Source organism: Lycium ferocissimum, chromosome 11, assembly GCF_029784015.1.
Source record: "Lycium ferocissimum isolate CSIRO_LF1 chromosome 11, AGI_CSIRO_Lferr_CH_V1, whole genome shotgun sequence".
NCBI classification, from domain to species: Eukaryota; Viridiplantae; Streptophyta; class Magnoliopsida; order Solanales; family Solanaceae; genus Lycium; species Lycium ferocissimum.
Window position 1 is genome coordinate 46,407,563 of NC_081352.1, and position 25,020 is coordinate 46,432,582.

The 25,020-nt window shown below is 37.1% G+C and overlaps 1 protein-coding gene and 1 pseudogene across 1 annotated transcript; one reads left to right on the plus strand and one right to left on the minus strand.

The window, feature by feature from the left end:
- Nucleotides 1-3,635: 3,635 nt before the first annotated feature.
- LOC132037855 (DNA topoisomerase 1 alpha-like) lies at nucleotides 3,636-14,408 on the plus strand. Its single transcript, XM_059428490.1, has 16 exons — nucleotides 3,636-3,770; nucleotides 5,241-6,353; nucleotides 6,438-6,632; nucleotides 6,970-7,050; nucleotides 8,645-8,704; nucleotides 8,834-8,928; nucleotides 9,086-9,242; nucleotides 9,351-9,476; nucleotides 9,962-10,042; nucleotides 10,162-10,252; nucleotides 10,341-10,474; nucleotides 13,167-13,235; nucleotides 13,328-13,417; nucleotides 13,605-13,708; nucleotides 13,789-13,957; nucleotides 14,065-14,408. The coding sequence occupies exons 2-16, from the start codon at nucleotides 5,283-5,285 to the stop codon at nucleotides 14,131-14,133; spliced, it is 2,592 nt and encodes an 863-aa protein (XP_059284473.1). The 5' UTR covers nucleotides 3,636-3,770; nucleotides 5,241-5,282; the 3' UTR covers nucleotides 14,134-14,408.
- Nucleotides 14,409-15,175: 767 nt separating this feature from the next.
- Nucleotides 15,176-16,693, minus strand: LOC132038416 (protein DETOXIFICATION 18-like; annotated as a pseudogene).
- Between the last annotated feature and the right edge of the window lie 8,327 nt (nucleotides 16,694-25,020).

Sequence of the window (25,020 nt, forward strand, 5' to 3'; positions counted from 1 at the left end):
ATAATGAAGCTATATATGGCTATGCATAAATGTCTTAGATGCCCAACTTGTCAAGTGAGTTGTAAAAGATTTTGTTGGACGCAACTTTTGTAAGAATATTTGCGAGCTGGTTTTCAGATTTAACAAATGGAAACCGAATGGTCTTTTCTTCAAGATTTGATGAAATGTCTATCCACCTCGACATGTTTAGTACGATCATGTTGGACAGGATTATGGGCAATATCAATTGCTGCCTTGTTGTCACAAAAGAGATTCATTTCAGAACTAGGAGCAAATCCAATCTCAGTCAACAACCTTTTGATCCAAAGAAGTTCGCAAAGACCTTTGGCCATTCCTCTAAACTCAGCTTCAGCACTTGATAAGGCTACCACCTTTTGCTTCTTGCTTCCCCACGTAACCAGATTTCCTCCTACAAAGGTGAAGTATCCAGAAGTGGACTTCCTATCTGAGACATTTCCCGCCCAATCTGTATCTGCGTAGCCATCAATCCTTAAGTGATTATTTTTTGAGAACATAATCCCTTTCCTAGGAGAAGATTTCAGATAATGAAGAATCTGGGTAGTGCATGAATTGGCTCACTACGCTTACAGCGTAAGCGATGTCTGGGTGTGTATGTGATAGGTAAATCAATTTACCAACTAATTGTCGGTACCTGTCTTTGTTGGTTGGGTCATTATCTAAGCTCTCTCCCATGTTGTGATTTTGTAGAATAGGAGTATCAGCAGGCTTGCAATCTAATAATCCTGTTTCAGACGACAAATCTAGCACGTATTTTCTTTGAGAAAGAAAAATATCTTGTTGTGATCTTGCTACTTCAATTCCCAAAAAGTATTTTAGTCCACTGAGATTTTTCATCTCAAATTCGGTCGCCAATTGAGATTTTTCATCTCAAACTCCTACAATTTCTCCACAAAATCTGAATTTGACAACTCATTCCAACACATTTAAGATCGAATAATGGAAGTAGTCTAAACTTCATCTTTGTTGTGCTTCATTGAGGTAGAAAAAAAAAAGGATAGAAAAGGAAAGCAAAAGAGATTCTAATTGTCGATAGGATTTTTACAACACCTAAATAGTTAGTAAAGAGAACACAACCATAAAATGAGACAAAGTCAAAAACTAGCCTTTCTCACCTTGAAGTCAGGGGAGAAACCCTCACGATTCAAATTCACGTGTCGGCATCCGACATACTACATGACTCGAGCAAACCAAACTCATATAAAAATCTCACTTATATGCCTCTTACATGCATGCTGGAAGCCTAATTGAAAACACAATCATTTTAAATTATTAAATTATGCATGAAACACAATCTTTAAATCAACCCTTTTCAATAATTAAATACATAAAGATAATAAAGTTGCATTCAGGTATGCTATATGAATAACCATATATAACAACCCTAAAAGAATAACTATTGTTCGTGGAACCTTCATGACAACCTCATAGATTACCCACAGGCACAACAAAATTTCCCCTCCTTCCGTCTCATTTGGAAAGTCGAACTTAATAACCTTGTAATGGAAATGGAACATCACATGGTGGGAAGACAACATATTCATGCCAATGATCATGTCGGATCTACCATCTCCAACTCGATGAAGTCCGTTATAGAATCATGGACTTGTATCATAATGATGCAATTTCTATATATTTGTGAGGCAATTACCCGCATCAGAATGGAGTAGACACGACAAAATGTGTTTCCAACCGATCCAATTTTGTCCCAAATTTCGAAGCAAAATAGGGAGTCACATAGAAAAAGGTGAATCTGGATCACTCAACACATAAACATCACGAGAATGAACAGTGAGTATACCTATGACAACAATATCTGAAGCCTCTGTATTCAAGAAAATAGGTAAAGCATAACTGCGATGTTGTATCCCCGTGAAAGTAGAAGTTTTGTGATGTGTCTTCCCTCCACTACACCCACCATAGGTCCTATTTCCCTGAGATAGGGTGGTGCAACTGAAGTAGTAGCCATTAAAGGTGTTGGCTGAGCTCTCAATCTTTATTGTCCATTGGGACAAAACCTCTTCATGTGGCCTAGTTATCCTCACCCATAACACGGTCCCCTAATATAGAGAAGAATCAGATTGTCTTTGTGATAAGTGTGCTGAGTAGTCCTACAAACACTCTGAGCTGGCCTGACTACCATGCCCAAATTATGTGCCACTAGATGGGTATTGAAAGCAGACTGCACCATAAACTATGGTGCCCAGATGGCCCCTTGTTGCTCTGTTTTTTTTTTTTTTTAATGATAGGCATTGTGCTTAAAGTACCAAAAGTACGAGCCTTCTTGCTTTGTCCCCTGTTGACCCACTCCTCATGATGAATCCTCTCAAAATCCTATTATATCCATCATATATTTTTGTAAAAGTAAAGATTATTGGGGCAATTTCCAACTACTACCTATTGCCAAGTCACATTGGAGAGAACGATGCACAACTCATACATCACGATTCAAGAAGGAACTCTATTATAATGACCTGAGTCATTAGCTAAGGAGTATTAGTCAGTACTTAACCAAACGACTGCGTATTGAGTAGCAATTACCACTCCAATTAAAGGTAATTCAGAAATAATTCAAAAAGTAGTTACACACGTGGAGGGCAACGATCTAATTAAAGGAAGGGTTGAGATTGCTTAAAGCCAAACAATTTAATAAGGTCAAAATTGCCGGTGAAGAGGGCATGAGAAATGTGGTTCTTCCTTCATGCTTTTTCTCTCTCTTTCCTAAATCCTTTCTCTTCTCATCTAAATCTAACTTCTCAATCTTTATCCTTGTTTCTAAATCCCTTATTTCATTGTGGACGATATTAGTATTTAGCTCGAGTAACACACTGCATTTGAATTTCACTTCAGGTATGATGTTGGAAGCTAATCAAATAAGCTAATGGTTATGTTTTCCTATTTCGTACTATTTCATTTCCATTATTAGTGAACTCGGTAGATCGTATTTACTTAGTAACTGTTGGATCTAACTGTCAATGGCGAAGTACCTGATGTAAAGTGTTGAACTGTTTGAGTTGAATTGATTAATCAAATAGTTTTATTTTGTGTCCTTAATTAGTGAGTTCATTACATCCACTTCCATTCAAGAATACCATAGGTACTATAATTAGCAATTCAAAACTACATGCGACCGACCGACACAAGACTAAAGATAACGAAAACTAGTTATGCATACGAAAACACCAAGAGACAAACCTTTTCCAATTTTTTCAAAAAGCAAAACCGAAAGATTATTCTTTCTTGTTTTTTGCTTGAAAATTAGATGTTGTAAAAAATTAAAATAAATTATTTTATGAATTAAAATAAGGGAAATTGACATATATAGCTGCCCACCGAAATAATAGTCAGTAAATTGATATTTTATTTATTTATTAATTTATAATATACAAAAAGGTTACATATTTTATAAATAATATTGTATATTGGCTAGCGAATGTAATTATTATTTGTCGATAAAATACAATGAGGGCCCATTTAAATGACCCAAGTGTAGTGGAAGGCCCAATAAGGTCCTAGGTCAGAGAGAAAGGCCCAAAACCTACGTAGCCATGCAAGTGGGAGAATGGCGGTTCGAATCGAACTCGGACCCAAAATTAATTCCGATTGGCCTGCTCACAAGAATGAATTGAAATTGAAAAAATTCAAGTGTGTGATTTCTTGGGTTCGAAATTCCATTAAATTAGCACCACCACTCTTTCTCATCCTCTTTGTCTTCCTCTTCATCGATCTCTTTTTCCGGCCATCTCCCTGCGGTGATTCTCTCTCTATATATATATCTCTTCTAAATTTTGTCCTACGTGGCAACAAAAAACCCTAATCCCCCTTTTTTTGCATGTTCATATGACAAATAAGACTTGTTAAATTGTTGTAATGGAAACTTAAACTTCCGATTTGTTAATTCTCATAGCTCTTGTTATTAGTTAATTTGTAAACATTAGTTTTTTTTTTTTTAACGATGTGAAACTGGTTTCTTGAGCTGTGATATTGCTAATCAGTTTCTATGACATTTTATTTAAAAGATGAGATTTTTTATCTTTAGAAATAAGGATAAAGGAGATGAAATTTATGCATATTTTATATTTTCAGCTCATAGTTATCAGGATGCTAATGGTTAATTTTGCTTCTGGATTTGGGGTTATGCTTTGTGTTGGAATAGAAGGAAGCTAACTGAAAAATTAAGGGTGCGTTTGGTATGGAAGAAAACATTTAACATTTTCCGGAAAATGTTTTTCAATTTTCCCAATCTTTGGTTGGTCAGAATGTTTTGAAAATCATGTTCTCTAGGAAAACAAGTTCCTTAAAAATGACTTCCATAATGGAAGTAGGGAAAACAAGTTCCATAAGTGACATTCAAGTTCATCGTGTCCTTCCCACCCACCCAACGCTGCCACCCCCACTCCCCACCCCAATAGAGTTTTACTAGATTACCTATAAATGCTTTTGGGATAATTTTTTTTTTTTATTACTTACCAAACACTAGAAATATGGAAGAAATCCACATATTTTCCAAGAAAATATTTTGTAGGAAAACATTTTCCTTAAATTTAGTTAGTGTTCCACATGAAAAAATTGCATTTGGCTTGCTGCGTGAATTTTACGTTTCATGCTGCATGCGTAACAATTGTAGAGGGGAACGGATCCCCTGCTATCTTTCTGTTTGTGTGATATAGGGAGGGCATTGATTTTTCGAGGATAAGTGCCAAGATAATGGGAAATAAACTTAGTCTTTGGGAAGAGGGAACACGGAAAAACTAATTTACAAGAAGAAACTGGAACTGGATTTACCAAAAGCTGGAATTGCTTTGGCACGAAAGGTCATAATATACCTATAACAGAAGCAGATTCAAAATTTGAAGTTTGTGGGTTCTTACAACAACTTCAAGTTAATATACGATAATAACTGGGTGCATAGTCAAATATTTCATTTCTTAGTTCATATACATGGTCTGGGCAAAAGCTACCGTGAACCCATAGGTAACAAGCTAGTTCCTCTTCTATCCTATGCTACAACTGTACTATTGTACTAGCTGTGAGGGGAAGAAACTAGGTGTATGTTTTCTTGCTTTCCATTGGGGTTATACATTTGCTTTTCCCTTTTGGCTTTCTGTTACAGCCTTGTCACACTGATGTACTTCAATTTTTGTTCTCTAGATGTCCTTTGCTTTTTCCTTTTTATTGCATTTAAACCGTTGTTCCCTTATAATATGAAAAATCATTTGCAGATAAGGAGAACATTATATGACAGTATAGCATAGAGCAAGATCATGGCTGTTGAGGCTTTTGCCAAAACAAATCTGATGGATGATATGGATGAAGATGATCAGCCTTTAGTTTTCAAACGAACGTCAAAGCAGAATCAGTCGAATTCATCATCTCAGAGGCAGGATGGACGATCAGGGCGGCAAGTTTCTGGTGTACGTTCTCCTAATGGCCAGAGCTCCAGTGCTCATAAAGTTAAGACAGCCTCTTCTTCTAGGGCATCTCCTGCAGTTTCACCTTTCACTAGTCCAAAAGCATCGCCTTCATCAGGCAGAACATCTCCTGCACCAAACTCAAGGCCATCATCTTCTACAGGTAATCAGGCAAAAGGTGTTAATCAACAATCCAGTAGTGCTCCTAAGGAGTCGAAGCAAGCTGTTGAACCAAAATCTGAACCTAATGATGAGGCTGAGGATTCTGAAGATGATAAACCATTGAGTGCTAGGCTCCCTTCTGGTTTATCGAAGAGTACTTCAGCATCAGTTCATAAGTCTAGACCTCCCAAAAAAGAGGATTCAGATGATGAAATTCCCTTGGCATCAAGGTTTCAAATGAAATCCAATGCAGGGGCTTCCACTAGCAGGTTTTCTAATTCTGAAGAAGTTAAGCCTAAGATTCGGCAAAATGGTTTGCCATCTACAACAGTTTTAAGTAAGAGACCCCCTAGCGAGGTCAAGTCTGCTGCTCAGGCTTCAGTTAAAAAGCCTAGATTTTCTGATGCATCTACTCCTGCTTCTAGTAAGCAAGCGTCAGTTAAAACTGTAAAGAAGACAGAGGACGACGAAGACGACGTTCCTATATCTCAGAGGATTAAAAAGTCAGTCGCTTCAGCTAGTAAAGTGTCATCTGCAAAGAAAGCAACTAAAGTTGTTTCGTCATCAATGAAGAAAACAAAGAAGAAGTTAAAGAATTCCAAGTACTCTAAGTCGTCAAAACTGCAGCCAAGCTCTGGTGACGGGCAAAAATGGACTACATTGGAACACAGTGGTGTGATTTTCCCACCTCCATACAAACCACATGGGGTTAATATGCTCTACAAGGGAAAGCCAGTGGATCTTACTCCAGGGCAGGAAGAGGTCTCAATCTCTTTCTGGCTGTATGTGTCCCATTCGTGTCTTTGTGAATTTATTCTTAGTACAGCAATTTCTTTCTGCCTGCAGGTTGCAACAATGTATGCCGTGATGTTAGACACTGATTACATGAGTAAACAGCAGTTCAGAGAGAATTTCTGGAGTGACTGGAGAAAAATACTTGGAAAAAATCATGTCATTCAAAATTTAGAAGGCTGTGATTTTACCCCAATATATGAGTGGCATCAGAGGGAGAAGGAGAAGAAGAAGCTAATGAGTACTGAAGTAAGTGAATTAATAAAAATTTAAGCTACGAAATATGAGAATTTGTAGTTATTTTGTGACTTATTCCATTGTTAGTTCATTTTCCTCTTACTTTTCTATCTTCTAATCTCTGGTTAGCTTTCTTTATGAGTTACCAAATTGTTAACTTCTAAATTCTCATCAGTCAAAGAGATGTGTGGCATTTTGTCGAATTGGCTGTTATGTTAACAAGTCTCTGACATTTTTGCTTCCCAGTCCTATCTAGTGGTCGTACCTATGTTTTTGGTTAACCTAATAGCCAGGTCATGAAGCTCATAAATGTTTTCAATGTTTGTCTAACAAATTGCCTATTTTGCAGGAGAAGAAGGCATTGAGAGAAGAGAAACTCAAGCTAGAAGAGAAGTACATGTGGGCTATTGTTGATGGTGTTAAAGAGAAGGTGTGGTTCTGTTTAACATTAGCTTTTAGCATTGTCTTGCTTTCATAAATGGTACTTTTAAGTGAATGATATTGTGTTATCTTTTAAAATTATCCCAATGGGATTGTAAGATGGTCTTACGTCTTCTTCTTTTGCTAAAGAGGTCTTATAGCTTCTTTTTCTGGGGGTGTTTCTTCTTCTTTTTTTTTTTTTTTTTTTTTTTCAACATCATCTGTTGTTGTTCTGGTAATTTCGTCTCTTATTGGGAATGATCCAGCTTGCCCAACTTCTTGGTTGGGTGGAAGCAGTCAAAATTCTTTTATGTGTTTCATTTTTCTGATCTGGTGCTATTCCAGCAATGACTTCTCTAGACTGATTTTAATCAACGTTGGGGAGCTTTATTTCCTTTATGTGTTGGGTATAGTTAGTAGAACACCTTGTCTTCATCTTTGAAAATTACTTTCTCTGAGTAAAGGTTCTTTTTCTTATTAAGGAAGTTCTTTTTTAAATTGCATTGAAATGGACTTTGCAGGTTTTCAAGGTAGATTTTTATGATTGCCTAAATGTATTTCCCTGCCCATTCCAAGAACATTTCATTTTCAGTTTCTATAACTCTGTTGAGATTTTGGATGGGGCCTGATGTGTTTTTTTGCTTCTTGATGTGAAAAGAGTGATTGTTCTAATTTATCCGTGCTTCTTGCCCTTATGTGATGTTTGGTTTGCATGTGATAACTATTCTAGGCAGGATTCGTCTTCTGGAAAGAGAATAAAAATGCCTTCCCATTCTCATGTATTGCTAAAGTACATGGATTTCCTTTAAGAAGGAAAAGAAAAGTGGAAAGACAAGCAAAGAGAGTCAGAATGTTCATTCCTTGAATAAAAAACAAGGGTGTGGCCTAGTGGTCAATTAAGTGGGTTGAGAACAATGAGGTCTCAGGTTCAAATTCAGCAAAGACAAAAAGCACTAGGTTATTTCTTCCCATCTGTCCTAGCCTTGGTGGATAGAGTTACCTATTGCTTGAGAATCACATTAGAAATACCTCTTCTTTTATGTATGTGTGGGGAGGAGAGGATAGTCTTGTATATGGGAACAGAGACTTCTAGCTCTGGGTCTGGTGGAGCAAGTTCTGTTTGTTTCTGTTACTTTATGATTTGTGTAACTTTGAGCTCATGGGGAGTTGAGTGGGATTTACGGCCATGTTGATACGTGCTATTACTTGAGAGACAATTTAGAAAAAATAAAATGATAGAATGAAGATGTTGTAATCCATTGTTACATATTGTTTTCACATGTTTTTGCCAATTGCTTCATAGTCCTTTTCTGGATGATTTTTTTTCCCCATTCTTGTGCTGTTTCATGTTAAAATAAGTACGTCCCTTTTATGGTATTTTTTTGTTTTCTAGCCCTATGATATTGAGCCCGCTAGCTTTATCTAAACTCTCAATCTTGAGCTTCCCTTCCCTTTTAGTTTGATGTTCCAGTATGGCGTTCTCTTTTCGTTTTTCACCCCAGTAGGTATCTACCCCTAAAATCAGAAAAGCCCATGCATGGTATAGTGAGCATAGAGAACTTGGAAACGAACTGCGAATTGTCTAACCGTTTAGTTATGTGCAGGTTGGGAACTTTCGGGTTGAACCTCCTGGATTGTTCCGTGGCCGTGGAGAACATCCAAAGGTATGTAACCTTACATTTTTTGGGTTAAACTGTCCAAAACAATCTACTATGTGCAGAATGGTGTATTTCTCTGTTTAGGTACTTCAAGATTCACTGTGATATTGATGGATGTTGCTTTGAATGGTACAGATGGGAAAGCTAAAGAGACGGATCCGGCCAAATGATATTACAATAAATATCGGAAAGGGTGCTCCAATACCGGAGTGCCCCATCCCTGGCGAAAGGTTCTTTTCATTTTCTCTCCTGTTATTCTTTTGAAAGAACAGTCTATCTTTTGGAGGATGTTAAAGGAAGTTGAAATATTCTCTTTGCGCACCATATACAAGGTAAAAACTAGGGTTTCACCTACATTTCTTTTTCTTCCCCTCGTTGGCTTGGCAGATGGAAGGAAGTAAGGCATGACAACACTGTAACATGGTTAGCTTTCTGGAATGACCCTATTAATCCAAGAGAATTCAAATACGTTTTCCTGGCAGCCAGTAGTGCCTTGAAAGGGCTAAGCGATAAGGAAAAGTATGAGAAAGCAAGGCGTTTGAAGGTACAATGAAGGCAATTGGCAAACTTCTGATCAATCAGTTCCTTTTTAAAAAAATTGTGACTGGTTGCACATGGATGATTGGTGGCTATAACTGTCTCTTGGTTGCAGGATTACATAGAAGGCATTAGATCTGCATATACAAAAGATTTTACAAGTACAGATCCTGTGAAGCGTCAGATTGCAGTTGCAACTTATCTTATTGATAAATTAGCTCTGAGGGCAGGGAATGAGAAGGTACCAGGAACACTAATTTATTATTTTCCCCCAGATATTTAACTAGGGATAGCATAGATTTCAAAGAGAGTAAAAATTAAACTGGTTGCTGATGCTGGTTTAGGTCATGTCTCTTTCAGAAGCATTTTTCCAGTTGCATAGAAACAGGAAATTATAGCAACATATTTAAATCTTCTCTTTCCAGTTGACATAAGTTTACCAAGGGGTAGTCGAAACCATGTCACTAATAAAGAAAACACAAAGCACACTAATTTAATCAGAGATCAATTTATCCAAAAAAACTGAAGGTGAGACCGTTTCCAGCTTTTAATAGTTTTTCTATGAAGGACCATGCTTTTGCCTGCAATTTATCCAAAAAAATTGAAGGTGAGACCGTTTCCAGCTTTTAATAGTTTTTCTATGAAGGACCATGCTTTTGCCTGCAGAGGCATGGGACGATGCAAAGGTTGCGTAAGTGTTCTTAGTTATATTTCGATGCGATGCAGGATGACGACGAAGCTGATACAGTTGGTTGCTGTACTTTGAAAGTAGAGAATGTAGAGCCAGTACCTCCAAATATTTTGAAGGTATTGTGGTTTTATTTAACAAAAGCTAATTTGGAAGAGCTCTAGAGAACTTACTCCTCTACAGGTTCTAGTTTCGTGCAATTAATACCAATGCTTAGAATTGACTTTTCTTTCTTCAGTTCGATTTTCTTGGTAAAGATTCTATCAGGTACCAAAATGAGGTGGCTGTGTATGAGCCTGTTTTTAAAGCTATTCAAAAGTTCCGAAGTGGTTAGTAAATGCTGCTTTTGTGCTAGAATGTATCTTTAATTTTTTATCCTTCGTGAGATACATGGATACACTTAATTTTTTATTTCAGGAAAAAAGGGTGGTGACGATCTTTTTGACAAGCTTGATACAAGTAAGCTTAATGCCCATCTGAAGGAACTCATGCCAGGCCTCACAGCAAAAGTATTTCGTACATATAATGCATCTGTTACATTGGAACAGCAAGTAAGTTGCTTTATAAGACTAGAAGTTCTGTTTACTACTGTGTTACCCGTGACTAAACGGTGTTTTCAGATCATCTGAAAGATGTAAAATTACAAAAAAAGAAAAAGAAAAAAGAGTTCTCACCAAGCGCCCCCCCCCCACAAAAAAAAAAAAACACCAAAAAAGAAGTTACTGTTTGTCAACCGGAGCTAGTTGGGGTTGTGAGGATTCATCATAAATTGACGAGTTTTACCTTGGCTGTCGATTTACTGCAACTCTCCTCCCTCATCGGGTGTGGGATCAGCAATCTGAGGCAGGGTTACCCCTCTACCCCTAAAAAGGGGGAAGGTTGCAGTACTATCTTGGAACTGCCTGACAGCTTCTTAAATAATATTTCACCTTTTATAAAAAGAAAGGGGGAAGCTGCTTTTTTTTCCATCTTGATCAGGTTGTGATGTTGTAATAGGTGGATGAATATGCTTGGGTTGAGTCGGTTGCCTAATATGTTTGGTCAGAGTTGGACAACTAGGAGAAGGGATATACTTATCCATTTATGTTTTCTTATATGAGTTTGATTCATTCGGGTTAGAGTTGGATAATGCAGTAATGCACTAAGCTAAAGTTTTTGTGGTAGTTTAGAACTAACAACCTGCTTGGTTTTTTTAAGAGAACTTGATGAGCTATACTATGTGATACTCTTTCTCTGGCTGCCTTTATATATCTAGTCTCGATTTGCCAAGGGAAAGGATGATAGATGAAAATGTTACTTACAGAACTAAAATAGGATGGTTGAAATAGAGAAGTGTTTCCGGAGTGTTATGTGAGTTCTTCTATAGATTATAAAACTATTTTTAGATGGACAATGTTATGTGAGGGTGAATATTGAATTTGCCTCAATGGTTCAGCCTAGCTGCAACATGGGTTTCATATATAGATGCGGATGTTAAACGGGTGTGTGGTCATACAAGATTAGAGCAAAATAAAAAATGATCACATTCGACGAAAGGTGCAAGTAGTACACATAAAGGATAAAATGAGAGAGGGTCACTTGAGATTGTTCTTTCATGTTTTATGTCGACCTCTAGATGTGGCTGTTTGTAGGTGTGAAAACATGGTGATTGAAGGTGTTAAAAAGGATAAGGTGGGCCTAGAATTAAATTGAAAGAATTCCTGAAAAACTTACAATCTCTCGGAATCCGTGTTGACATAATGAATAATAGGGCATAATGGAAAGGAAAAAAAACCCCATATAGACGATACCAGTTAGTTGGTTGCTAGGTTTTAGTCCTGTTAGTACTTTCTTTAGGTCTGAAATTTTCGCTAGGGGTCTTTTAGACTTGTTAAAAATGTATATGCCAGTAGGAGTCTTTGTCTTGTTAAAAATGTATATGCCAGTAAAACTGTAAGAATTTGTTTTATAATCTTTTTATAGAATTTCTAGTGCTAGAGAACTTACATTTTTGAACTATTGGATTGAGACTTATTGCATGTGGACATGAATAATGAGGATTCACATAGCCAACCCCAACTAGCTTGGGATTTAGGTGGTGTTGTTTTGATGTGGCTGCTTTTGAATAGTTTTGAATAAGTGTAGTAGAAATGGATGTTAAGATAGATGTGTGATGTGATATACAAAGATTATATATAAGTTAGAAATGATCGCATTCAACAATAAGTATAAATAGCATATATAGGAGGATAAAACGAGAAAAGTTGTCTGAAATGGTCTGATGGTATTCTATGTAGATCTTCGGGTGCACTAGTTTCTAGTTGCGAAATCTTGATAGTTGAAGGTGTTAAAAGGAGGTAGCCATAAAATCACATGGAAGGAAGTTATTTCTAAAGACCAACAATATCTGGAATACATGCAGCGGGAAAAATAGACCACAATGGAAGAAAAAATTCCATATAGGAAATACCAACTAGTTGAGATTTAAGGCTTAGGCTTGATGGTATGCTCAGTCCAGTTACTACTAGAAACTTTTAAATTATTTGGGAGTTTTTGTATATAAGTAGAAAATGTAGAGAACTTCTTGGGTTTGAGAACCACATTTGCTTTTTATGAAGTAAGGAGAATTCATTAGTAGGCATCACGAAGACGCAAAAAGTATAGGGTTAGATAACTACATTATTGAGTGTTGGAACCAGACAGGTCTAATTGGAGTGAAACTAATAGTGAGTTTTCATTTAATCGATTCAAACTAGTTTGGAATAACTTTGGATTGAGTCTTAGTTGTTGTATGCTTTTGAACACTTTTTATCTTGATAAATGGATGCTTACTTTGACTAAAATATTTTCAGTTTGAGTCTAATGATAAGATAATTTCAACTAGAAGTTGAAGTTTTCTGGAAAGGACCTGCTAAATTCACTAATCACTAATCAGAGCCTTGAAGACTGGAAAATTTGTTGATATTCTTGTCTTTTTATAAAATGCACAAGTTAGTTCTTGGTTGTCTCAAATTAATAGATGTTACTATTGGTTTTGTGCGAAATTAGAGATTATGTTCAGGTCCATTTTAAGAATGGAGCATTTGTTCAGTCTCAACTTGCGAGTTTAATTGAGGGGAAGATGCTTGTCTTCTGATTGTAGTTGAAGAAGTATGCGTTTATCCATGCTTGTGCAACTGGAAGTGGAGACCATTATGCCTTTCTCATTACAAATGCACAAAATTTTGTTTTTCCTGTGCTGATTTACATTGCTACTGATGGCAGTTGAGTAAGCTCACACAAGGTGGGGAGCTCCATGAGAAAGTTGCAGTATATAATTTGGCAAATAAAGAGGTAAGACTTCCATGAAAAATAGTGTGTACTAGTTCTGATTGGGACACTGGTTATAAAAAATTCCGTTACTATGTTTGTGTTTCTTGTTGCAGGTTGCAATAATTTGTAATCACCAACGTAGTGTTTCAAAGTCGCACAGTGTACAAATTTCAAAGTTGAATGAGAAGATAGATGAGTTAAAGGTGATTACTTTTTGTTATCAGTGTTCATTCTCTTTAGTTCCATTTCTCTGTGACAAGGTACCTTCTATAATGCGACTGGCTATTTATTCCATCAAAATAGAAGAGGATGTGATGATATTTTACCTGCAGTTGACTTGTAGCCAAGTAAAATTTCATTTACCTTAGGTTGTAATTGTCTTTTCATCAGGCTCTTTTAGAAGAATTCAAAGTAGATTTGGCTCGGGCCAAAAAAGGGAAGCCTCCAGTGAAGGGCGCTGATGGCAAGACTAAGAGGACCTTGACCCCTGAAGCGTACAATCTCTATCGTTAACTGGAGATTTTTTTCCTTTTCTTTTGTTTTAGTTGCTCACATGTAAGTGTAATGTTTGCAGATTACAGAAAAAGATAGATCAAACGAATGTGAAGATTGAGAATATAGAGAGGCAAATAGAAACAAAAGAAGACTTGAAAACTGTGGCTTTGGGCACATCAAAAATCAACTATCTGGATCCTAGGATCACAGTGGCATGGTGTAAGCGCCATGAGGTTCCCATCGAAAAGGTAATGCCAGTGTCTTAAGGAAAAGTATACTTCCATGAATTTCTTCTATTACCGCTAATTGACCTCGTGCATTGTGGTTTTCTCTTGATCCTTGTTTCTCCATGCAGATGTTCAACAAGTCTCTTCTAGCAAAGTTTGCCTGGGCGATGGATGTTGAACCAACCTTCACATTTTAAAGTTTTGGCGGCTGTTGTAGTGTAGGACATCTTTTCATAGCCAGTCTTCCTCGTAATACCAATTGTTCCATTCACCCATCCCTCGCTTCTGGAAAGAGAATAGGAAAAAAAATTCTATTATTTTTTCACTTTAAAAGAAGGAAAAAAAAAAAAAAGAAGAAGAGAAGAGATCTTGATCGTTGTCTGACAATTTTTTGATTTGTTTACTGACTGGCCCGACAAATTCCTGTTGTAATGTAAGGAACTTCTGAATTTATGGGGTGAGTTTTACCTTATTGCCTCTCTTTCTGATTTAATTTCTGTTCTTGAATACTTTCAATATCCAGCTTTGATGTTCTAACTTGTTTTAAAAGGATTTAGTGCCTATTCTTCAGGGAGGAATTTCAAATTTTCTGGATAAAGCAGTTCATCTGTGTTTAAATTAAATTGTTTTGCCCCAAGTCTACGAGCTGAAGGGCACTCATTTGCTGAAATTCCAAACTGTATCGTTTAGCTAAAGCTATTTCCGCGGACTCTTCACTTGAGCAATTGTAGTTTGGTTGATTCTTGAAGATTTTGAATTGCTTAGCTAAAGCTATTTCCGCGGACTCTCAACTTGAGTAATTGTAGTTTGGTTGATTCTTGAAAATTTGAATTATGGATCTTAGAGTTGTGAACAGTCCTCTTTTAGTAACAAAGTGTCAACATGAAAGTTTACAAACAATTTGTTGCAGTTACTCCACATGTTTTGTTCCTTAGATTATTTTTTGCTGTCAAGTTAGGTATAAATTAAGCAGTATGATAGTAGTACAAAGTGGGAGTTGGGGTATTTCTCTTGATAGTTGAGTATCAATGATTGGCAATAAAATTCACTTGTATGTACTAGCACGATATATGTAGTAAGGAAAACTTCGAAATGTGAAGCCAAAAAAAAATTCGAGGAAGCTTTTTTTCAAAGAAAGATTTTAGGAGGTTGTGGGTGAAGTGTTTGTATGGTTGCAATTTGCACATGTTTTTTTTTGGGTGCAGCAAAATTATAGAGACTAAATCCATGACATAACTTTCAACCTTGCCGATCTCGAAATACTGAGTTCAAAAATAAACCCTTGGTTAATAAACCCATGACATAACTTTCAATTTCTCTATTGCTATTTGTTGAGCACTCTACTTTTTCCCATTTGGTCAATAACGTTAGTAGCAATAAGCGACAAGATTGGCAAGCGAGACCACATATCAAGCCAATCCATAAACCCTGAGCATCTAGGTTGAACTTGAAAGCAACAAGGTCTGCTATCGGCATGCCGATGAAATAGAATGTTGCCAAGTTGATGCACATACTCCAACGTTGCCACCCGCATCCTCTAGCCACCCCTGATAAAATTCCTTCAAAGAAATCGAATATAAACGATATTAAAAGAAGTGGCATCATGGAGGCAAATTTTTGAATTATCTCCGTGCTATCACTGAAGAGGCTAGCCCAGGCATTATGACCGATAAATAGAGCCAAATCAACTACAAGAGCGAAAAATAATAGATAACTTGAGAGTAACAACCATTGCATGTTTAGCTCTGCTCGGATTTCCAGCTCCTAATTCATTTGCAACCCTGGTGCTTGCAGCTGCACCTAGACCATAAGATATCACGTAGGCAATGGTTTCGGTATTTACACTCATTGCAGTTATGGAAGTGGTTGTTTCCCGAATTTGGCATCAAACCAGCTACACAAGAATCTCAAACGTGCAGTAATCCATAGCAGCAGAAGGCAAAAGCCAATTTCAAGTTTGTAATGATATGATGAAGTGCCTCGAATGAGAAACCATTCCTCCAAATATGGTTGAATCTCTTCGAAAAGAGCGCGTATAGTCCCAACGTGAATTGTGAGATCCAAATCGAAACTGAAGCTGCTAATGATGCTCCTTTAAAACCAAGACTTGTCCAATGAACTAAAGCATGAGCAATACCAATGTGGATAACTAAAGATCCCACTGAACACACAACCATAGGTAGGATAGTCAACTGTGCCTGAAGAAATCTCAAAATGTTTTGCAAGACACCAGATGCAAGCAATTCAGGTATAAGAAATTTTCAAGAAAACACCTGCTTTTTTAGCTATGTTATGATCTTGATGAAATAAAATCCGAATCATTTCGGAATACAACCAAATAACAGCAACCACCATTGAACAGATGAACGATATGACGCATGGTGTTTGCAAATGTATTCCCAACATCCTATACTTTCTTGCTCCAAATCCTTGGCCACATAATGTCTCAAGAGCGCCACTTAATTAGTCCATGTCCAAGTCTCCAACCATGAAAGAAAAACCAGTGACCATAGCCCATGAAATTACCAAGATTTGAGGCAGCTAGTTCAAGCTTGCCAATGTGACCAGCAAACATGAGAGACACAAGGTTGATGAAATAGAAGCTACTCGACACAACAACCCTAGGGAATGAAAACAATATTTGGTTCTTGGCTTCTTTCACATCTATTATCTTATATTCCACCACATGTTTGTTTCTACATTGGATAATGCTGGTGGTAAGTGGTGATTTTCGAGACTTGAGTTATCCCTTGCCATCTAGCTCCCTTCTATCTGATATTTCCTTCAAGCTTTTAATTTACAGATGTAGGAGAAGTTAAAGCAGCAAAGGAAAATATGCAAAAGTCGTTATACACATAAATTGGACTGCTAGAACTAACAGGAGTTTTATTCCTAAAGCAAACTGGAGACCTTTTTTTACCGGCAAAAATATCTAGAGTATTACTTGACATACTTTCCTTTTTAGTCTGTCCTAAAAAGAATGTCACCTTTTCATAGTTAGAAATAATTTAACTTTAGTCACACAAATATCTAAGGTTTGTATTGGATGACAAATTTCATAATAGCCTGTTTGGCCAAGCTTCTAAAATCAGCTTATTTCAAGAAGCACTTTTTCTAAAAGTACTTTTCAAAAAAGTACTTTTGGTGAAAAATAATTTGTGTTTGGCCAAATTAATTTAAAAAACACTTTTGAGCAACAATTAATGTTTGACCAAGCTTTTAAAAGGTGCTTCTAAGTATATTTTTTTCAAAAAGTGCTTTTGGGAAGATATTATTTTTTTTAGCTTCTGAAAAACTACTTCTGCTATTCCCCAAAAGCACTTATTTTCTCCGAAAAGCTTAGCTAAACCCCTCACTTTTTTAAAAATAAGCACTTATTAAAAAAAAATTAGTACTTTTGGAAAAAAATAAGCTTGACCAAACAGGCTATAAGTAATTCCTTTCTTTTTTATAACTCCGTGTCTGGTCAAATGGTGCCACGTAAATAAGACATAGGGAGTAAAGTTTTGACTAAGCTTATTTTTCTCCAAAAGTACTTATTTTTCTCAAAAAGTGCTTATTTTAAAAATGTTGAGGTGTTTGGCCAAGCTTTTGGAATAAAATAAGTACTTCCGGGGAGTAGCAGAAGCAGTTTTTATAGCCTGTATAGCCAAGCTTATTTTTTCCCCAAAGTACTTATTTTTTCAATAAGTGCTTATTTTAAAGTTTTTCTCCAAAAATACTTTTTGAAAAACACTTCTGAGAAAAACACTTAAAAACACTTTTTATAAGCTTGGCCAAACACTAATTGTTGCTCAAAAGTACTTTTTAAATTAATTTGGCCCTTCTCACCTAAAAGTACTTTTTTGAAAAGCATTTTTTAAAAAAACACTTTTTAAAATAAGTTGATTTGCAGAATCTTGGCCAAACAGGCTAGATGTATGAAAAATTTGGAGTTGGCTCCTCTCCACTACAAATTGCCTTCGGTTGGTCCAGAATAGCTCTAGATTTGCCACACCTATACAATTTTAAATTTAAAGGTTCAGCTTTGTCTCACTTAATTAATAAACCAATTGATAAGAACTAAATGGAGGATTGAATTACTTACTATCAATGGAGGAGAAAGAGGAGACAATGAGGCAAGCATGAGAGCTTCAATGGAAGCCTCTTCTGTGAATAGAGAATATGAATGCGTAAACTGTAAAGTACATAGTGAGGTCCTACTTATACATTGTCATTTAATCTAACTAACTAACTAACACTCTAAGCTAACTAGATGTAGTACAAGTATGTAGTACAAGTGTGTAGTACAAGTACAAGTTATGATAAATACATAAGTCTCCAATACCCCCCCCTCAATTTGGAAGTGAGTGGCTCACAGCCAACTTGCTGAGGAGATTGGAATGTTTGATGCCAGTAAGAGACTTTGTGAAGATGTCAGCCAATTGGTCATGAGTTGAAATGTGATGGAGGGAGATGAGACCATCCTGAAGCTTGTCTCGAACAAAGTGGCAGTCCACTTCTATGTGCTTTGTGCGTTCATGGAACACAGGGTTCCGAGCAATGTGTAAGGCAGCTTGGCTGTCACAGAACACAGGCACAGGTAAAGAAATTGGGACAGTCAACTCTTCTAGCATTCTAACCAACGAAACCAACTCACCCACGACCTGTCTAGTAGACCTGTATTCAGCTTCTGCTGATGAGAGAGCAACAATGTGTTGCTTCTTGGACTTCCAACTGATGGGACAGTCTCCAAGGAGGATAATGTAGCCACTAACAGACCTCCTAGATTCAGGACATGCAGCCCAATCTGAATCACAGAAAGCTCTCACTGCATAATTCCCTTTGTTGGAGAAGAAGATACCTAGAGTAGGATCATGTGACGACCTCCCTCGGGAGTCTTGATCGTACATACTCAGGTATTGTCTATGCCAGGGTACAGCCAGTTCGCACCTTAATCCCTCTTCACGCCATTCGCTTACGGGGTATCGAACCCGGAACCTCAGGCTCCTTTACATACTCCCTAAGGAGATCGCCTCTTACCAATTGAGCTGCAGGATTGATGGCTGCTTCTTCATAAGAAGTTGGCTCACAATCCTGTGAGATATTTCTAACTAGATGCTGACTATCAGGGACTAGAGCATTAAAAGAAAAATGGGATTAATTAGGCAATGATGCATTGAAAGAGAAGGAACTATGGCTGTCTTGGGTTCCTGTGGAAGGGGCTGGTGCCACAGGCTTAAGTTGGGGAAGAGAGTGTTCATAGTCCTTGAGATAAGATGGAAGTTTAGACAGTCTACTAGGTCTGATTTGAGGAGATGGGATTGGGACTAAGGGTGCAGCAGAACTGGACTGTTGAGGTGATGGAGTAGGAGTAGATGAGGGTGTGACATTGTCACCGTCTGAGGGAGCAGCTGAAGAATCCTCAGTACTATAATGGGATGCAGGTGATTCTGCATGGAAAAGGTCAGATGAGGGTACAACAGTGGGAGTAGGAAGATTGAAACCAATATCAAAACTATGAGAAGATGATAGAGTAGGAGTAGGGGCAGTTTGATACAGCTTGGATGGTTTAGGAGACAAGGTGAAAGGAAAGATCCTCTCATGAAAAACTACATCTCTAAAAATGTGAATCTTCTTTTGTGGCTAGATCAAGCACCGTGTACCCTTTAGTGCCAAAAGGGTAACCAATAAACACATGAGGAACAGATCTTGGTTCAAATTTATCCCTGTGGTTTTTAAGTGTGGTAGGAAAACAAAGGCACCCAAAACTTCTCAGATGTGAGTAATTTGGTTTATGGTTGTAAAGTATTTCAAAAGGACATTTGTTGTTGAGTAAAGTAGTTCGAAGTCTGTTGATAAGGTATGTAGATGTGAGGATACACTCTCCCCAATACTTAGGTGGTAATTTAGACTGAAATAGAAGGGCTCTTGCTGTTTCGAGCAGATATTTGTGTTTTCTGTCCATTATCCCATTTTGTTGGGGTGTGTATGGGGTGTTCTTTGGTGTAGGATCCCTTTGGCTTGAAGAAAAGAGGTGGTCTCTGAAGTGGTAAATTCCAGTCCATTATCAGTTCTAATGGACACAATAGAGGTGTTAAATTGGTTTTGGACCATTATAGAGAAGGTTTTGATGATGTGTAATACATTACTCTTGCTGCTCATCAACTGAGTCCAAGTACATCTGCTAAAGTCATCTACAATGGTAATAAAATATCTGTAATTGTTATAGGTAGGGACATGGTATGGACCCCATAAGTCAATGTGAAGTGGCTCAAAAGGTTTGGTAGTATGAGTGTTGCTTTGTGGGAAAGGTAATCTGGTATGTTTGGCCATGGGGCAAATGTGGCAGGTAAAGGGTTGTCTTGAAGCAAATACAACTGGTATAGAAGGTATTCCTTTCATCTTTCCAAAGGGTACATGCCCTAGTCTATAATGCCACAAAGAATCAACAGAAGTGTCATTTCTTAAAAATGCATCAGTCACAGAGGAAACATCTTTATCATGGAGTGAACAATCAGTCTTATTGTTTACAACAAGAACAGTATTTGTGAAATTATTAGGAATATTCACATTAGTCTTGTTTCTTACATTAGGGTTACCAGCAAAGCTACTCATATCAGTTTTATTTTTCAACATAGAGACACTTGCAAAACTACATATATCACACAATGCTTGAGAAGGAAGAGAGAAATCTGAAAAAACAATAGTGGGAGCAGAAAAATTTGAACTGAGTTTTGAGAATTGAAAGTACAGGCCATCCTTGACCTTACCAATCTCCAGAGGCCTCTTCTGTGAAGGGGCCTGTAAAATAAGACAGGAAAGTCTTGTGAATATGACAATGCAATTGAGTCGGACTGTCAAAGAGTGCACAAATATCAGGTTATACTTAAAACTAGGCACAATAAGACATTTTTTAGGATGAATTTAGGATTGAGTATGACATCACCTATCAGTGTCACTCTAACCTTGTACCCATTAGGCAGTGAGACTAGAAAGGGGTAAACTAAAGGTTTGGTATTAGACAACAATGTTTTATTGAAGGTCATGTGGTGTGTGGCACCCGAATCAATAATCCAAGAGTCAGCATCAGGTCTAAATTTCTCACAGCATTGCTTATCACTTTCAAATGAGGTGAAGCAAGTTACAATACCTGCAAAGTTTACAGCGCCACCAGTCATGTTGATGTTTCCTGAATGATCTCCTGCACTTCCAAGTTGAAACTTCTCCAGTAACTGCAGCAGCTGTCCATATTGTTCCTTGGTCAAGTCTTGCATAGGGTGATTTTGAGTGTGGCCTTGAGCCTGAACACTGCCCTGACCCCCATCATCAACATTTGAGTCCCCATTACCAACTTATGATCCATATGTGTGTGCTGCAACACCTTTTCCTTTATTAAACCTGTTAAAGTTCTGTGAGTTGTTGTTGAACCTATGTGGAGTCTGTGGATAGCCATGGAGCTTGAAATATTTGTCTTTAGTATGTCCCAGCTTCTTACAATGCTCACATACAGGTCTTGAGTTCCTGTAGGCAGAATTGCTTCCCCTATAGTTGTAGTTGGAATTGTTCTTTGTTGTAATTTGTTCTGAAGTTATTGCCCCCAGAACCACTTGCACTCAAGGAGGTGGAGCCTATCTTAAATTGTCCTTGTGGTCTAACTTCTCTCTGCTTTTCTTCTTAAATGAGGATGGAAAAACACTGTGTAATCGGGGAGCCGGGTTCATCATCAAGATACTGCCTCTCACAATAGTGTATACCTCGTTTAGGCCCATGAGAAACTGAATTAGACGTCTGTCCTGCTCTACTTTATGCACTTTACTTTTGGCTCCACAGGTGCAATTGCAAGAACACTGGGCATCCACATTTAGAGTACTCAGTTCCTCCCACAACTTCTTCATCCTAGTGTAATAGCTTGTGATATCCAATGTTCCTTGACTTAATTCATTAATTTCTCTCTGTAGCTGGTATAATTTTTCCCCATTCGTCTGGTCATACCTATCCTCCAACTCTTCCCATAATTCTTTGGCACTGCTAATGTATTGAAAACTATCTGGTAGATCCCTTGAGAGTGAATTCAAAATCCACGAGGTCACCATATCGTCACATCGTTCCCATTGGCTAAAAGTTGGTGAATGAGGATCTGGTTTGGCACATTTTCCATTGATAAAACCTAATTTGTTTTTCACTGAGAGAGCTCTAAGTACTCCCTTTTTTCAAAATCTAAAACTAGTTCCATCGAACACAGCCGGCACTAACACAGATCCTGCACCCTCAGATGGATGTACGTACAAAGGATTGGTTGATTATGAGGTATTTTCGTCATTCCCAGTATTTCCAGTAATTGCCATGAGCAAAGTCAAAATCAATTGAAAGAAAGAGCAGTGACGGTGATGAAATGTCAAACTCTAGGTGAATTTAGTGGAAAAAACAAGGCGATTTCAATTCAGACTAAGAGACAAACACTGAGCTACAATCGAATAGATGTGAATAAAAAATGAGTTCTTCAATTTGGAAACGGAACTGAGCATTGAATAGAAATCAACACAGACGAAGACATACAAAATGCAAATTGATTCGATTTGAGAAAGTTAGGTCAAATTACCACATACGAACAGATATAAATCGCAAATTGATCCGATCAAAACGGATCAAAAATACATTCCTCGCTCTGATACCATGATAAGAACTAAATGGAGGATTGAATTACTTACTATCGAGGAGGAAGAGGAGACAATGAGGCAAGCATGAGAGCTTCAATGGAAGCCTCTTACGTGAATAGAGAATATGAATGCGTAAACTGTAAAGTACATAGTGAGGTCCTACTTATACATTGTCATTTAATCTAACTAACTAACTAACACTATAAGCTAACTAGATGTAGTACAAGTATGTAGTACAAGTGTGTAGTACAAATACAAGTTATGATAAATACATAAGTCTCCAATACCAATTTAACCATAGATAATGTTTTCACAGCCTTCCTTTTCATTCGGGTTTCCACTCATAAATTAAGAATTATTTAATGATCAGTAAGAAGTAGGAAAATTTAGTCTTTAAAAAAAAATACGAGTAGCTTTTACTCTCCATAATAACAAGCTGTAACAGTGCTCAGATAATTTCCTTCATTAAAATCTCCACAAGTATCTATACATGCAATTGTTGCCAATTAAATTGTGTTTATCATCCACATATTCCAAGAACAAATCAGAATGTATCAAGAAAAAGATGAAAAAGAAAAAGAAACAAAAAGGAAAGGTTTACAAATTCTGAACTCTTTTATAAGTTTGGAATGTTTGGATGTTCTATTTTCAAATTCTTCTATTATTTTGGTTTACATTCTTTAATTGTGCTTAAACTAGTTGATCAACTGAGATAAAGCTGGACCTTTGAATTTAAAATTGGATAGCTAAATTTTAAGCTCTACTGGACCAACTGGAGGTAATTTGTACTGCAGAGGAGCCAAGTCTTCAAATGATACATGCAATTTATCCTTGCCAATTTTATTTGTAGTGAGTTCTTATCTAAGTTGCTCGTACACTTCACTTTCGGTGCCGCAGCCTTGTCGACACGACGTGAGTCTAGTTGTGCGTCCCTACCAAATCTGGTCAATCGATTTTGTGTACCTTGACCAAAATCAACAGGGAAATTAGACAAATACAATGATTTACATAATTAAAACAAAAACTAAAGTGAAATTGAAGAAAATGGAATACCTTGTATATATAGAAAATTTTATGTCAGTCTTTTTCCTTATATGTCTTTATGAAATCCTCCTCTTGATCAATATTTCCTCCACGGAAAGCCTCGTATATTTTCCACATAATGTCTCATATTTAAACATATAACTCTATTTTTATATATTTGAATTAGTTTTATTTGAATTCCTGCACTTGTATTCATACCTAAATCGATACCCCCGAATCTTAAAATTTAGATCATGAAGGATCCGATCTCTCGATCCGCACCCGTATCAAACACCGCACCCTAAATCCAAGCAACTTAGGTTATTATTACACCAACTTGTCGGACAAATTTTGGTAAGTGGAAATGGGATTTCCTAATGGCAAGTCATGCACAAACGTATGACTGATTTACGCATATATTTCTTTTTTTAAAATTAATAATTTTTTTTTTTATAAAATCTTCAGTTTGTTTAAAAAGATCCAAAAGGTCCATAAATTGTGGAGTAACATGTAACAGAAATAAAAAAGAGAGTCATTTAGTAAAGTTAGGCCTCATTTGTTTTCATTAAGATTAAGACGTCTGAATCTGAATGCACATCTGAATAATTAAAATGTTGTCTCTAGATCTGACACTAAATGATTAATAGCCTGTTTGGCCAAGCTTCTAAAAACAGCTTATTTTAAAAAGTACTTTTGCTAAAAGCAGTTTGTGTTTGACCAATTAATTTAAAAAGTACTTTTGAGCAGCAATTAGTGTTTGGCCAAGCTTTTAAAGAGTGTTTCTATGTGTATTTTTCTCAAAAGTACTTTTCAAAAAAGTGCTTTGGGGCAAAAGCCATTTTTTTTAGCTTCTGAAAAACTACTTCTGCTACTCCCCAAAAACACTTATTTTCTCCCAAAAGCTTGGCCAAACACCTCACTTTTTTTAAAATAAGTACTTTTGGGGGAAAAACAAGCTTGGCCAAACAGGCTATAAGACTGTTTGTTTTTTAACATCTGAATGTGCATAGTGTATTTATTTAAACATAGTAAATATATAATTCAAATAAAAAAGTAACTAACTATTAGAAAATAAATACAAATTTAATAAAACAAAAATTTTATTTGATAAAAAAAATGAATCATTTATGTTTGCTAGTAATGATGTTTGTAGTGGTGGTGGGTGGGGTTTTTTTTTTGGGGGGGGGGGGGTTGATAGGTGGGGGTGGGTGGTGGTGGTGCGGTGGGTTTGAGAGTAGGTTGGGGGTGCTTGGGGGTTAAGGTAGGTGCGTGGGAGGGGGGGGGTCGGGGGTAGGGGTGGTGAATGGGGTGGGGTTGGGTGGTCATGGTGGGTGGGTAGTGGTGGGTAGGTAGGGGTTAGGGTGGAGTTGGTGGTGGTGGTGAGTGCGTGGGGGGTAGGGTTGGGCGTGGGGGATAGGTTGG

Bases quoted from the DNA above. Each gene is read 5' to 3' on its own strand.
- LOC132037855 (XM_059428490.1), top strand. From the start codon at position 5,283: ATGGCTGTTGAGGCTTTTGCCAAAACAAATCTGATGGATGATATGGAT. The intron at 10,253-10,340 runs GTTAGTAAATGC...TTTTTATTTCAG, and splicing joins TATTCAAAAGTTCCGAAGTG to GAAAAAAGGGTGGTGACGAT. The intron at 13,958-14,064 runs GTAATGCCAGTG...TTCTCCATGCAG, and splicing joins ATGAGGTTCCCATCGAAAAG to ATGTTCAACAAGTCTCTTCT.